Source organism: Tamandua tetradactyla, chromosome 2, assembly GCF_023851605.1.
Source record: "Tamandua tetradactyla isolate mTamTet1 chromosome 2, mTamTet1.pri, whole genome shotgun sequence".
In the NCBI taxonomy this organism is placed as follows: domain Eukaryota; kingdom Metazoa; phylum Chordata; class Mammalia; order Pilosa; family Myrmecophagidae; genus Tamandua; species Tamandua tetradactyla.
Window position 1 is genome coordinate 47141654 of NC_135328.1, and position 15168 is coordinate 47156821.

A 15168-nucleotide genomic window follows, 5' to 3' on the forward strand; every position below is an offset into this window, starting at 1 on the left:
GACTTTAAAAATGTTCAGCCATATTTGAAAAAAGAACAAATATATTTATAGAAGTGAAAGATATAATGGGTAAAATTTAAAAAATTTCAATAGCAGCATTGCATAGGTGCATGAATACAGAGAAAGAAGCAAACTACTTGACAGCAAAATGGACAAAAAACTTGATCACATGCTTAAGAAAAGGGGATAGTAGAAAAACACATATCAAAGATTGACTGACCTCAATAGTAATCAGGGAAATGAAAATTAAAACCACAATGAGCTATTTACTTTTCATTCACCACATTCACATAAAGTATAAAATATGATTACAACAAGTATTAGAAAGGATTAGAGCAACAGCATCTCTTACACACTGCTACTGGGAGTGTAAACTGATAAAATCCACTTTGGTAATCAGTTTGGCATTATCCAGTAAAGTTGAATATGCCTATATTTTCTAATATAGCAATTTCATTACTAAGTATATTTCCCAGAGAAATTCTTATATATGTGCACCAGGAAACTGATACAGAATTTCACTGTGGCATCGTTTGAAATAATAATAAACTGCAAAAACCTCAAATGTCCACTATCAGTAGAATGTATAAATAATTTGTGATATATAGCCAAATAATTGAGTCCTACATAGCAATGAAAGGAATGAACATGGTTGATACAGCAATCAACATGAATCAATCTCAGAAATAATAGTATTGAGTGAAAAAAAGCAAATTGGGTCCATGAAAATGTTTTGTAGGAATACACATGCATGTAGAGAAACTCTAAAGGAAAGCAAACGATAATCATAAAATTCAGGATCGCAGTTTCATTTGAAGAGGAAGGTAGGATCAGGATTCCATAGAAGGCCTCAAAGATAAAGAAAATGTTCTAGTTAAACTGTGTGGTAGATATGCAGACGTGCCTCATGTTGTTAACCTTTATGCTTACACATGAGTGTTTAAATACTACTTTGTACTTATTCAAATTTTGTTTAATGCAAAAAGAATATAATCTATGACACTTAATTACTTAAAATGGTAAAATTGATCTTTAATATCTTTTCCTACCCGAAAAATCTTGTGCATCCTCATGGTGGCTGAACAAAAGATAAATCTTGTGAGAAGCAAGCGAAGAAATTCATCTCCAAAAAACTGGAGAAATGCCTGATCTGCAAAGAAGAGAAAGATGACAGTAAAAGGAAGCTGGAATAAAAAATAAGTTTCAAAGGGAAAAACTTTAGGAAAACCTTCACAATTTTCCCGCCTGGGACAAGTAAGTACCTTTAAAAATTCAAACAGTTTAAAATAAGTAACAATTTTAAACCAGTATAGTACATTTAATTAAGTGTGCAGTTAGATTAGTAGGGTACCTATTGAACGTGAATGGGTCAGTAGCTGGGCAATATCACGGTTGATTTTTCGAAGATATTCTTGACACTTTTCCCATAGGCCTCTACGCATGCTTGACAATCCAGACACAAATAGGAAGGCCATTAGAGGATTGTTCAAAAAGAGAGTGAAGAGGCTACCTCGTTGTGATTGATCTGTAATAACAAACATGTTATATATAGACAAGAGTTTTGCAAAAGTAAGATATATTTGAGGAACATTTTCATATATTGATAATCTATAAAACCGAAACTGTATCATTAAATCATAACTCAACAAAGCAGCTTCTGTATATAACTACAAAACAAGTCCAGGTTTGTTGCTTTTTACTGAACTTAAGATAGAGCATAGTAAATTTAAGAGAAATGGAAAATGAACATAATCCTTAGTCTTTTTTATTCCCAAGTAACAAACTTCACCCAAATATAAGTGCTAGATAATGGGCATTTCATGATGGAATTCTGTGATAAGTCCTAGAACTGCCTATACTTTACATTCTCCTTGGGTAGTTACTCATAATCTGTCTATCTATTAAATACCGGTATTTTCTCTCTTTGGCCCTACACATTGCTGATCTTACCTACTCCCATAATTTCAGTTACCATCTACTTGACTGTTGGGGACTAAATCATGTCTTCCACAAAAGGCATGTCCAAACCCCAAGTCCTGTGATGTGAACCCATTTGCAAATAGAATCTTTGAAGATGTTATTCGTTAAGCATACTGAATGAGAGTGAGCTTTAATCCAATATGGCTGAGGTGCTTATAAGCAAAGGAAATTGGACATGGAAGAGAAACTACCAGAAGATAGAAGTCAAGGGAACCTGAAAGAGAAAGAAGATGCCACCATGTGATTGCCATGTGTCAGAAAAGCCAAGGACCAAGGATTACCACCAGCCAGCCAGAATGTCACAGTCTTTAGAGAGAAAGTATCACCTTGCTGATGCCTGATTCTGAACTTGTCCTAGCCTTGAAATAGGGAGCTATTAAATTCCTTTTGTTAAGCCAACCCAACATATATTTGTTTTAGCAGCTAGCAAACTAAAACAGTTTTTGTTACTAGGAGTGGGATACTGCTATGACAAAAAGCTAAAGATGTGGAAATAGCTTTGAAATTGGGTAATGAGTAGAGCCCAGAAAAACTGTGAGGTGCTTGATACATTGCTAGATTGCTCTGAAAAGACTTACAGTAGAAATATGGATGTTAAAAGGTAATTTCAATGAGGCCTTAGAAGGAAACGATGAACACATTTTTGGAATCTGGAAGAAGGGCAATCCTTGTTATAAAGTAGCAGAGAACTTGGCAAAATTGTGTTCCGATACTGGATAAGAAAGCAGAACTTTTAAGTGATGAATTTGGATATTTAGTTGAGGAGATTTCCAAGCTAGGTATAGAAAGTATAGCATGGCATCTCCTTGCAGCTTACAGTAAAATGCAAGAGGAAAGGGACAAGCTGAGAATTAAACTCTTAAGCACAAAGGAATCAGCGACTGATGATTTTGAAAATTCTCAGCCTATCCAGAGAGTATGCCCTCAGACAAGGCCAGAAGCAGCTCTATCAGGGACTTCCCTGAGCTTTCAGAAGTGACTCCCCTGAGAAAAGGCTTCCACATGAAGGTTTAGAAGGTTTAACTGAATGGTCCTTTGCTAAAGAAGGTATGTCTGAAATGGACCCAATAAGCCATTTCAGTGGAAGCAGGATTGTAAATGAAGTTATTCAGCAACGATCTGTGGAATGTTGTATTGTCTGATGCCTTAGACCCATTTGAATTCCATACAAAGCCAACAAGATTTTTGCAAAATTTATACTTTTCACACAAAAGAAGGTTGATTGTGATGATAAAAAAATATTTATTCCTTCTAGTCTCCTAAATTCTGGAGCAGCTAGAAGGAAAAATCTGAGAGGATAGTATGGTAGCCCATGACAAACTCTGGGATTTGTCCTGTAACTGCTTGTGGAAGAATGCTTAGAAAATTATTGCTTTTTTCTTTCTTTGCTTTGTATATATGTTATACAATAAAAAACATTTAAAAATTTTTAAGAAAGTACCTGAAACTCTATCAAAAATTGAAAACAAATTATTTCCCCCTTTTTTCTCTACAAATATGCTTTTCATGAAGTGTCATTATTTTTATCAGCACCTCAATCAGACACCTGGAAGTACATCCTGCGCCTTTCCTCTCTCTTACTCCCCACAGCCAGACCATTACCATGACCTATTGCCTCTAAGGGACTGGTATCTTCTAAAGCCAACTATTCAGACATTGTCCTGGTGCAGTCCACCACCATCTCCCTGCTTCCCTCAGTGCTCCTCTCTAATTCATTCTCCACAAGATTAACTCAGTGCTCTTTCATGGCACTCTTCTGTTCTAATTCTTTTAATGGTACCCACTGTCCTCTACTTAAGACTCTTAATAAACCTTAAAAGATTATTTTTTTTATAATTCAACTACACAACTCCAAGCTCTACCTTTTAGCCAGAAGAAACTAGTTTAATTTCTCCAAATGTGCCATTAACTTTCTCATCTCAGGGCTTTAGCACATGCTATTTCTCTGCTAGAGTACCCTTAATCAACCATGCCCCCCTTCTCCAACTAATTCTACATATCCTTTCACTTTAGACATCATTTCATCCACATCTTTCACCCTCAAGTGCTGGTTATATGTTAATCTTTTGTATTCCATGTATTTCCACCCACTGAAACACTTTTAGCATTTACAGTAATTAGTTGCCTATTCAGTTGTCTAATAGGTCTAATAGACATTTGTCTCTGTAAGAACAATAACTTGTTTGTCTGCTCAGTGTGTCATTTCCAGTGCTTAGCATAGTGCTTGATAAATAAGACTTGAATAAACATTTGTTGAACAAGTGAAGTAACTCCTGGCTAAAGAGAGAATTTCAGGCTTTAGGCACCAGAGGTGCAGAAACCTAATGTGATACTTTAATTATTTAGGTTACAGCCATAAAAAGGAATGAAGTTCTGATACATGTAACAACATGGGTGACTATGAAGTCATCATGTTGCGTGAAATAAGCCAGAAGCAAAAGGACAAATATCGTATGACGTCACTTATATGAAATAATTAGAACAAGCAAATTCATAGAGTCAGAAATTAGAATACAGGTTACCAGGGGCCAGGAAGAGGGTAGGGAACAGGAAGTTAATGCTTAATTGGTACAGTTCTGTTTGGGGTGATGGAAAAATTTTGGAAATGGTAGTACAATATTGTGAATGTAATTAACACCACTGAATTATATATCTCAATGTGGTTAAAAGGGGGAAATTTTAGTTGTATACATGTTACTACAACAAAAATGAAAAAGAAACTCACCACTATTGTCCAATAGTGGACAATAATTAATAGTACAATTATAATATTCTTTCATCAGTTGTAACAAAGGAGCCACACTAATGGAAAATCTTACTAATAGTGAAAACTGTGTGTGTGTATCTATACGTGTGTATATAAGAAATCTGCATTTTCTCCATGATGTTTCTGTAAACCTACAATTTCTCTAATTAAAAAAAGCAGAATAAGTATGTGTTGAATGAATGAAAAAAAAACTATTGGCTAAAGATAGAACTGTAGGCTTTAGACACCAACAATATAGAAATATCATGTGATATTCCAACTATTTAGGTATCTGCTAGTTTTGTTCCCGGGTGGAAAGCGAACCCCCTTTGCAGGAGATGAATGACTATGGATAAATCCAAAATAGTTCTCAGAAAAGAAGTATGAATCTGATTATGTAATTGGACAGTTCATTTAGGTCATTAGAGGTCTATCTTTATAGCACAAAAGGTAGAATACTGAACCAAAAAAAGGTAAGGATATGTAATACAAATAAGTACACGAATAAAAATGATATTTAACACATTGAGTATTTACTATGTACAAAGCATTATTCTATGAGGTAGGTACTATTATAATCCTCACTTGATAGATGAAGAAAGGTCACACAACTAATATGTGGTAGTGTTAGGATTCAAATTCAGGCAGTTAGCCTCCAGAGTCTGTGCTTTTATTCTCTCTATATATAGTAAAGCCTTTCAGACCAATTAAACCAGGTATCAACCCATCAGATCATGTGATTTTAATTAAAGCTGTATCTTGATAAGACAAATTAATAGCAATAAGTACTCTCTAATAATCAGAAAGGGTTACAGTCCTCCAGAAACAATAAGAAACAGGATAATAAAATCCTCAAAGCAGGAGAATTTTACCGTTGTTTGAAGGTAAGTTCTATCCCCTAGTAATAGGATAATTTGACTTTTGGATACATGAACTTAATATTTCTATATGTTTTTCCCTATTAAATAGCAGAACTTACCTTAAAACAACAGTGAAAGCCTCCAGCTTCTCTCAGGCATTCAAATGCTGACCATCACTTCCTGTGTCAAACTATGTCAGCAGACAGGACTTCTGGCTGGGAAGTAGGAGTAAAATGCCATCTCCCACAGAGAGACACCAGCACTATTCACAGTTAGGGAGCTAGTGAAACAGTGACAAATACTGCTAAAACAGTATTAAGGTTTGTTTAGTAGTCTACCTAGCCAAATGACTGGGAATTAGAATTAGATTTCATGTGTTATTTATTTATGACAAATTCTCCTATCTTTTATTTCTTAGCAAACACTGGTCTGTTTCTCTGGCAGACTTAGAAGAGGTTCTTTTATTGAAAAAGTATAACAAGAGAAAAGTGTAAATAAAAGAAACGCTTTAAATTGTGCCATTTAGGTTATCCTAACTCTTAGGTAAAGGATGAGAAATTTTCCAAACCAGAAATCCAAGAATCTTAAAAGATGCCTAGAATATGTAACCAAAGATATAAAAAATTGTGCTATTTGTACGATCTCTTAAGTTTCGGACAAACAGCTATAATTCAGAAACTCTCAAATCATGAGTTCTCCAAAAGCAAGGGAGAAATACACCCTTTTCTCAGAGATTATTTACAATTGCTTTTAGAATTATCTTAAGGCCTAATGGTAGCATAAATTAAGGAAGTCTGGTCATTAGCAAGCCTTCTGAGTAAATTTCAGATTGACACCTGCTACATTAAACACCTTATATTCACAAAGTGATCACTATGGGAGGGAAAAACAAAGATCAGTATTATTTGAAATACAGAAAGCATTTATTTGCAACCTATGAATAAAACAGGAAATGACATAACATACCTTGTAAAGCTTTTGGATATGCTGTAGGAGAAAGCAAGCAGACTAGCGGCTGTCCAAATAAGTTTGTGAAATTCTGAAATATATAAGAATTTAAAATATTCATTAAAGATATGACCAAAGACAGTTATTCAGTAATTTTCATAAGCACATCATTGGTATATAGATTAGATCTTTTTACTCATAAGCCAGTGCAGAAACAGCAGTAACAGCTGAAGAGACTATCATTCACATATATCTACCACACATAGTAGGTTTTCTTAAAAGGCAATTTATAAAAATAGGGAAATTTACTAAGTGATTGTTCCACTTTGCTAGCTGCCGGAATGCAATATACCAGAAACAGAATGGCTTTTAAAAGGGGAATTTAATGAGTTGCTAGTTTACAGTTCTAAGGCTGAGAAAATGTCAAATTAAAACAAATCTATAGCAATGTCCAATCAAAGGCATCCAAGGAAAATACCTCGGTTCAAGAAGGCTGATGAAGTTCAGGGCTTCTCTCTCAAGTGAGAAGGCACATGGCGAACACAGTCAGGGCTTCTTTCTCAGCTGGAAGGGCACATGGCAGACACAGCATCATCTGCTAGCTTTCTTTCCTGGCTTCCGGTTTCATGAAGCTTCCCAGGAGGCGTTTTCCTTCTTCATCTCCAAAGGTCTCTGTCTAGTGGACTCTCTGCTTCGTGGTGCTGCAGCATTCTCTGCTCTTTCCAAATCTCTTATTCTCCAAAATGTTTCCTCTTTTACAGGACTCCAGTAAACCAATCAAGACCCACCCAAATGGGTGGAGACAGTTTAACAACAACTCTTGACTAAATCACATCATCCAGGGAGATGATCTGATTACAGTTTCAAACATACGGTATTGAATAGGGATTGTTCTACCTTTATGAAATGGGATTTTGATTAAAACATGGATTTTCTAGGGGGCATACTTCCTTTCAAACCAGCACATTCCACCCTCTGACCCCTAAAAAAGACATTTTTCCCATATACAAAACACATAATTTCATAACAATATCAGAAATCCTTAAACCATTTCAGTAGCAATGCAAATGAAATACAAAGCTAGAAACAGTACAAACTCCTATCAAAGTTAGTTACAGGCATGGTTTGTTCTAAGGCAAAGTTCTCTGGCTCTGGACCTTTGAAAACTTATAATAAGTTATTTGCTGCCAACATACAAAGGAGGACCAGTAATGGGTTACATATACGCATTTCCATAGAGAGGAAAGAACACAGGAGTTACCGGACCCATACAGTTTCAAAAACCTGCAGGGCAAGGTCCATTAGATTTCAAAGTCTAGGAGAATCATTTATCCTAGGGGCTTCTGAAAGTGGCAGTCCCACCCTTTCCAAGGGCCTAAGCAGAGGCCTGCCTCTCTCTGAACACAACCTTGGGGGACATTGGGGAGACCACCTTTTTCTACGCTCCATTCTCTCCATGCATCGGGGCTGTACCCGGGCTCTCTGCCATCTCCAGGGCACACGCTCAACCCCTCCATGTGGTGGCAGCCAGGCTCTCCCAAAACCCCAAGGAATGTGCTTCACCCTCTCCAAAGGCCTGAGGCAACATGACTCTTCCATTGTAATGGGGTGGAAGGCCCATCCTCTGCCTTCAGGGCAAACTCACCCTCTTCACAGGCTTGGGTGGGTCTGCTCTACTTGTCCAAGGCTTCTTGACTTCAGACCTCAGCCTCCATGGTTTTGCCTCTGAAGTTATTTTTCCTCCAGTGTATCCCTTCTCTAAACCCACCAGTCCAGACTGCAAGCGGCTCAGTTTATACAGGTCCCAAAGCACTCTCCTTGGCTTTCTATTCAGTAGCCTGGGATCATGCCCATCAGACATAAGGAGTTTTCACAAATCCTTCCTGGATATCTCCATGTCTGATCCTGGCTTTCTCTGAAATGGCTGACTGATTCCATCATCACATGGAGACCTCACTCTCTGAGGTCTCCCTTCCTGGAAGCCTAGAATTTTCCAGAACATCAAGTGAGAAGGCATATGGTGAACACAGTCAGGGCTTCTCTCTCAGCTGGAAGGGCACATGGCAGACATGGCATCATCTGCTGGCTTTCTCTCCTGGCTTCCTGCTTAATGAAGCTCCCTGGGAGGCATTTTCCTTCTTCATCTCCAAAGGTCTCTGTCTAGTGGACTCTCTGCTTCGTGGTGCTGCAGCATTCTCTGCTCTCTGCAAATCTCTTATTCTCCAAAATGTTTCCTCTTTTATAGGACTCCAGTAAACCAATCAAGACGCACCCAAATGCGTGGAGACATGTTGTCACCTAATCCAGTTTAACAATCACTCTTGACTAAATCACATTATCCAGGGAGATGATCTGATTGCAGTTTCAAACATACAGTATTGAATAGGGATTATTCTACCTTTATGAAATGGGATTTTAATTAAAACATGGATTTTCTAGGGGACATACTTCCTTTCAAACTAGCACAGTGATCTACTGTTTTTGTTTTTGCTTTTTTTAATAAAGGCATTTAAGTGCTTGCAGTGTTGTAAGCAGACGTCATCTGGATTTTTGCACAATAGGGTGACATATACTAGTATTTACCATGGTGTATTTTCCAAGATCTAGATATGGTTCTCAGCCTCTTAGGCTCTAAAACTTCATTTACTAGTATGTGAAGACTGGATCCAGTTCTTACCGTGGATCATATTAATTGCTTACGTAAAAAAACATATGGTTCCGGGCCAAGATGGCGGCTTAACAATGTGCACATTTTAGTTCATCCTCCAGAACAACTACTGAATAACCACAAACAGTACAGAACAGCTCCTGTAGCCACAGTAGTGACCGGACACACAGCATACCCCAGTCTGGACCAGCTGGACCGGCTGCGAGCACCCCCCAGAACCGTGAGTTCCCAAAGCTGCGGCGGCCAGCACCCCTCCCCCACAGGCCGCTTCCCAGAGGGGAAAGGAAAGGAATTTAACAGCAGCAGGGACTGGGCACAATCAAATGCCAATTGTGGAACTAATTAACAAATTCTGACTACTAAAAATAGGCCCCCAGCTCAGGTGAACCTGGTCAAAGTGGAGGTTGCTCATTTTTGCCCCAGCGCCAAGGGGGCAGGACTGACAGAAAAAGGGAATAAAAAAAAAAAAAGAACAAAACAGAGGTTTTTGTGGCTGTGTATCTACAAAGGCTTGACTGCCTTTGGATACAGCAGCAAGACTTTTCAGGCTGCAACTGCCCCAGGCATAGGCAGAAGGGAGCCCCTTTAGGGGCTTATCTGGAGCTTGTGCCTTCCCCAGGGGAGGGGTGAAGCCCCACCCAGGTGGAATCCCTCCATCAAGGAATTCAGACACCAGGGCTTAGTAATTTGAAGCCATTAAAACCAGCCTACAACCTCTCCTCTGTCTCCACCATGCCCCCAGCAGGGAGAGTCTGCCAAAGTTAAAGGTACTGCATCATCTTATGCCGGTGGGACCTGCAGTCAGACAAGCGCCACACACAGGGCAGGATAAGGAAAACAGAGTCCAGAGACTTCACAGGAAAGTCTTTCAACCTGCTGGGTCTCACTCTCAGGGAAAACCAATGCAGGTGACTCTTTCCTCCTGATACGAGGACAGTTTGGTCTGGGAAAATTTGGCTGGGGTCTATAATATCTAAGTAGACCCTCCTAAGTGTGTGTGTGGGAAAGGCACCACACAAGCAGGGCAAGAAACAAGAAAACAAGAACTGAAAAATTCTCCGCAGTTAAACAAAACTTAAGCTAAAGGTCCAGATAAAGCTGAACGGAATGTCAAAGAACAGATAGACAACAAATTCATCCAGCAAGAAAACCCTAGATAAAAGAAGTGAAAGCAATCTCCAGAATAAACTAATTAAGGTAATTAAATGCCTAGACGCCAGCAAAAAATAACAAATCACACCAAGAAAATGGAAGATATGGCCCAGTCAAAGGAACAAACCAACAATTCAAATGACATACAGGAGCTGAAACAATTAATTCAGAATGTATGAACAGACATGGAAAACCTCATCAAAAACCAAATCAATGAACTGAGGGAGGATATAAAGAAGGCAAGAAATGAACAAAAAGAAGAAACTGAAAGTCTGAAAAAACAAATCACAGAACTTATGGGAATGAAAGACACAGTAGAAGAGATGAAAAAAACAATGGAAACCTACAATGGTAGATTTTGAGAGACAGAACATAGGATTTCTAAACTGGAGGATGGAACATCTGAAACCTGACAAGAAACAGAAACTATAGGGACAAAAATGGAAAAATATGAGCAGGGATTCAGGGAATTGAAAGACAATATGAAGTGAACGAATATACGTGTTGTGGGTGTCCCAGAAGGAGAAGAGAAGGGAAAAGGAGGAGAAAACTAATGGAGGAAATTATCACTGAAAATTTCCCAACTCTTAGGAAAGACTTAAAATTACAGATCCAGGAAGTGCAGCATACCCCAAAGAGAACAGATCCAAATAGACATACTCCAAGACATTTAATAATCAGAATGACACAGGTCAAAGAGAAAGAGAGGATCTTGAAAGCAGCAAGAGAAAAGCAATCCATCACATACAGGGGAAGCCCAATAAGACTATGCGCAGATCTCTCAGCAGAAACCATGGAGGCGAGAAGACAGTGGGATAATATATTTCAATTATTAAAAGAGAAAAACTGCCAACCAAGAATTCTATATCCAGCAAAACTGTCCTTCAAAAATGAGGAAAAAATTAAAACATTTTCAGACAAAAAATCACTGAGAGAATTTGTGACCAAGAGACCAGCTCTGCAAGAAATACTAAAGGGAACACTAGAGACAGATATGAAAACAGAAGAGAGAGGTGTGGAGAAGAGTGTAGAAATGGAGACTACGAGTAAAGGTAAAAAGAAGGAAAATTAGATATGACATATAAAATCCAGAAGGCAAAAGAGTAGAAGAAAGTACTACCCACGCAGTAATAACACTGAATATTAATGGATTAAACTCCCCATTCAAAAGACATAGTCTGGCAGAATGGATTAAAAAACAGGGCCCATCTATATGCTGTCTCTACTCAAAGGACACGAGGCCAAGGACACAAATGGACATTTACACACCAATGTTTATAGCAGCATTATTAACATACCAAGAGATGGAAACAGTCTGTGGTAGTTAGATTCAGTTGTCAACTTGGCCAGGTGAGCATACCTAGTTCTGTTGCTGTGGACACAAGCCAATGGAACATGAATCTCATCTGTTGCCAATTACATCTGCAGTCGGCTAGGAGGCATGTCTGCTGCAATGAGTGATGTTTGACTTAATTGGCTGGTGCTTAAATGAGAGAACGCAATGTAGCACAGCCAAGCAGCTCGGCATTCCTCATCTCAGCACTTGCAGCTCAGCCCAGGCCTTTGAAGTTGCAGAAAGAAGTCACCCCGGGGAAAGTTGCTGTAACCCAAGGGCCTGGAAAGAAGACCAGCAGAGACTATCCTGTGCCTTCCATGTAAGAAAGAACCTCAGTGGAAAGTTAGCTGCCTTTCCTCTGAAGAACAAACAAAATAAATCTCCTTTTATAAAAAGCCAATCCGTCTCTGGTGTGTTGCATTCTGGCACCTAGCAAACCAGAACACAGCCAAAATGTCCATCAACAGACAGTTGGCTAAACAAACTGTGACATTTACATAAGATGGAATATTATGCAGCTGTAAGACAGAATAAAGTTATGAAGTATGTATCAACATGAATGGACCCTAAGGACATTATGCTGAGTGTGATTAGCCAGAAACAAAAGGACAAACACTGCATGGTCTCACTGATATGAACTGACATTAGTGAATAAACATGGAATATTTCCTTGGTAACAGAGACCATCAGGAGATAGAAATAGGGTAAGATTTTGGGTAATGGAGCTGAAGGGATACAGATTGTGCAACAGGACTGAATATAAAAACTCAGAATGGACAGCACAATATTACCTAACTGTAATACAATTATGTTAAAACACTGAATGAAGCTGCATGAGAACGAAAGAGGGAGGAGGGCTGGGGCATAAATGAAATCACAAAGAAAGATAGACAATAAAGACTGAGATGGTGGAATCTAGGAATGCCTAGAGTGTATAATATAGTGACTAAATGTACAAATTCAAAAAATGTTTTTGCATGAGGAAGAACAAAAGAATGTCATTACTGCAGTGTGCTGAAAATAGATGGTACTTAATAGTTTAAAATTTCAACTAATGTGTGAGACTAAAGCAAAAAATGTTCATTTGGTACAAATCTATACTTTGACTAGTGCATCTCCTAATATAACTTATGTAGATAGTTGATTGAACACCTTAAGTACATGGAACTTTGGGTAGGACATGAGATTCTGTTGGTTTGTCCAGGTGATGCCCTGATGAATCCCAGAGCGATTTGATCAGTGAGTGGAAAAGTATTTGCAAAGTCCCCTTCGGGGAATGATGAGAACAGGGGAAAACTCAACTTCCCCAAGTTGAATTCTTGATATTCTCACAAGCAGTGTGGACAACCAAAGCTATAGGCTGAATCCCCAGTCTTGGGGTTTGTTCATATGAAACTTACCCTACAGGGGATAGGTCAAGCCTACTTAAAATTAAGCCTTAGAGTCACCCCCAAGAAAACCTCTTTTGTTGCTCAGATGTGGCCTCTCTCTACAGCCAACACAGCAAGCAGACTCACCACCCTCCCCCTATCTATGTGGGACATGACTACCAGGGGTGTGGATCTTCCTGGCAGCGTAGGACAGAAATCCCAGAATGAGCTGAGATTCAGCATCAAGGGATTAAGAAAAACTCTAGAATGAGCTGAGACCCAGCATCAAGGGATTGAGAAAATCTTCTCGACCAAAAGGGGGAACAGTGAAATGAGACAAAGTGTCAATGGCTGAGAGATTCCAAACAGAGTCGAGAGGTTATCCTGGAGGTTATTCTTACACATTAAACAGATATCACCTTGTTAGTCAAGATGTAGTGGAGAGGCTGGAGGGAACTCCTGAAAATGTGGAACTGTGTTCCAGTAGCCATGTTTCTTGAAGATAATTGAATAATGATATAGCTGTCACAATGTGACTGTGTGATTGTAAAAACCTTGTGTCTGATGCTCCTTTTATCTACCTTGTCAACAGACGAGTAAAACATATGGAATAAAGATCAATAGGGGAAACAAATGTTAAAATAAATTTAGATTGAAATGCTGCTGATCGGTGAGGGGGAGGGGTGAGGGTATCGTATACATGAATTTTTTTCTGTTTTCGTTTTATTTCTTTTTCCGAATAGATGCAAATGTTCCAAGAAATGATCATGATGATGAATATGCAATGATGTGATGATATAGTGAATTACTGATTATATATGTAGAACGGAATGATCAAAAGTTACAAATGTTTGCATTTGTTTGGTGCTTTTTGGTATTTTAAAAAAATTAAAAATTAAATAAATAAATAAATAAACAAATAAAATGAAGTTGAACAAATGAATATATATGTACTATTTTCCTAAATAGGAACCCATTCTAAAGACATTATTACACTAATTGATTAAAATTTAACCAAATCTCAATAAAAATAGTGAGCAATGTTTTTTTGTTTTGCAACTGAAAGAGGTCATTCTAAAGTACATATGGAGAAAGCAAATTAGCCAGGAAAACTCTGAAAAAGACAACCATAAGAGTGGGAACTAGACTCATTAGATATTTAAATTACATTATATTTACATTAAAGTCTCAATAATTAAAAATGTGTGGCAGTGGCACAAGGGTAGCAAAAAATAAATGGAACAGAATGAAATGTTCATAATTAGACCCCAAAACGTATAGAACTTCAGTATATACGATAAAGATGACAGTTCAAATTGGTGGGAAAAACTACACAGCCATCTAGAAAAAAAATTAAGTTGGCGTCATAGTTAATGCCATACTCTAGGAAAAGTCCAAATATTTCAAAGATTTTAATGTAAAAAATAAAATAATAAAAGCCCTGAAAGAAAATATAAGAGAATAATAGAATTATTTTTTAACCTAGAAGTTCTTTCTAACTACATGACTAGCTAAGATGAATAACAATTAAATCAGAAGCTTCTACATGGTCATAAACTAAATCAAAAGCAATATGATAAAACTGGAAAATATTTACAACTTCTGTTTCAGACAAGGAATTAATCTCCTCAATATAGGAAGGGTGTTTCCAAATCCATAATTAAAGACCAGTAACCCAATAAAAAATGGGTGGAAGATGACAGAGATTTCAGAGAAAACAGAATGCAAAAGGCTCAAATATATGAACAGTGCGCAACTTTACTATTAATAAAAGGAATAAATCAAAGCTACACTGTGATTGTTTTTTTTACCTATCAATTTAGCAAAATTTCCAAAAGTTTGAGAATATATAGCGTTGGCAAGAATGTGGGGAAACAAGCATTAATATGCGAATTGTAGGAGGATAAATTGAAACAAATTTTTAAGGGAACTATCTGACAGTATCTATCAAAATTCAAATATATATTCCATTAACACAGCAACTCCACAACTAGAAATTTACCCTATGGATACACTCTCATACATGTGAAATAATACAAACTCAAAGTTATTCCTTGCAGCATTGTTAATAATAGTGAAGGACTGCTAACAAGCAATAAGAGATTGAG

The 15168-nt window shown here is 37.7% G+C and overlaps 1 protein-coding gene across 1 annotated transcript in view; it reads right to left on the bottom strand.

Annotated features, from left to right (window-relative positions):
- The window catches only part of SCAI (suppressor of cancer cell invasion), a 224139-nt gene that overhangs the window by 54113 nt on the left and 154858 nt on the right, over positions 1–15168 (bottom strand). The window contains exons 15-17 of the mRNA XM_077144797.1: positions 6553–6625; positions 1352–1525; positions 1050–1150 (exon numbers count right to left, since the gene is read on the bottom strand). Coding sequence (XP_077000912.1) covers positions 1050–1150; positions 1352–1525; positions 6553–6625 — 348 coding nt within the window. The remainder of the gene's footprint in view (positions 1–1049; positions 1151–1351; positions 1526–6552; positions 6626–15168) is intronic.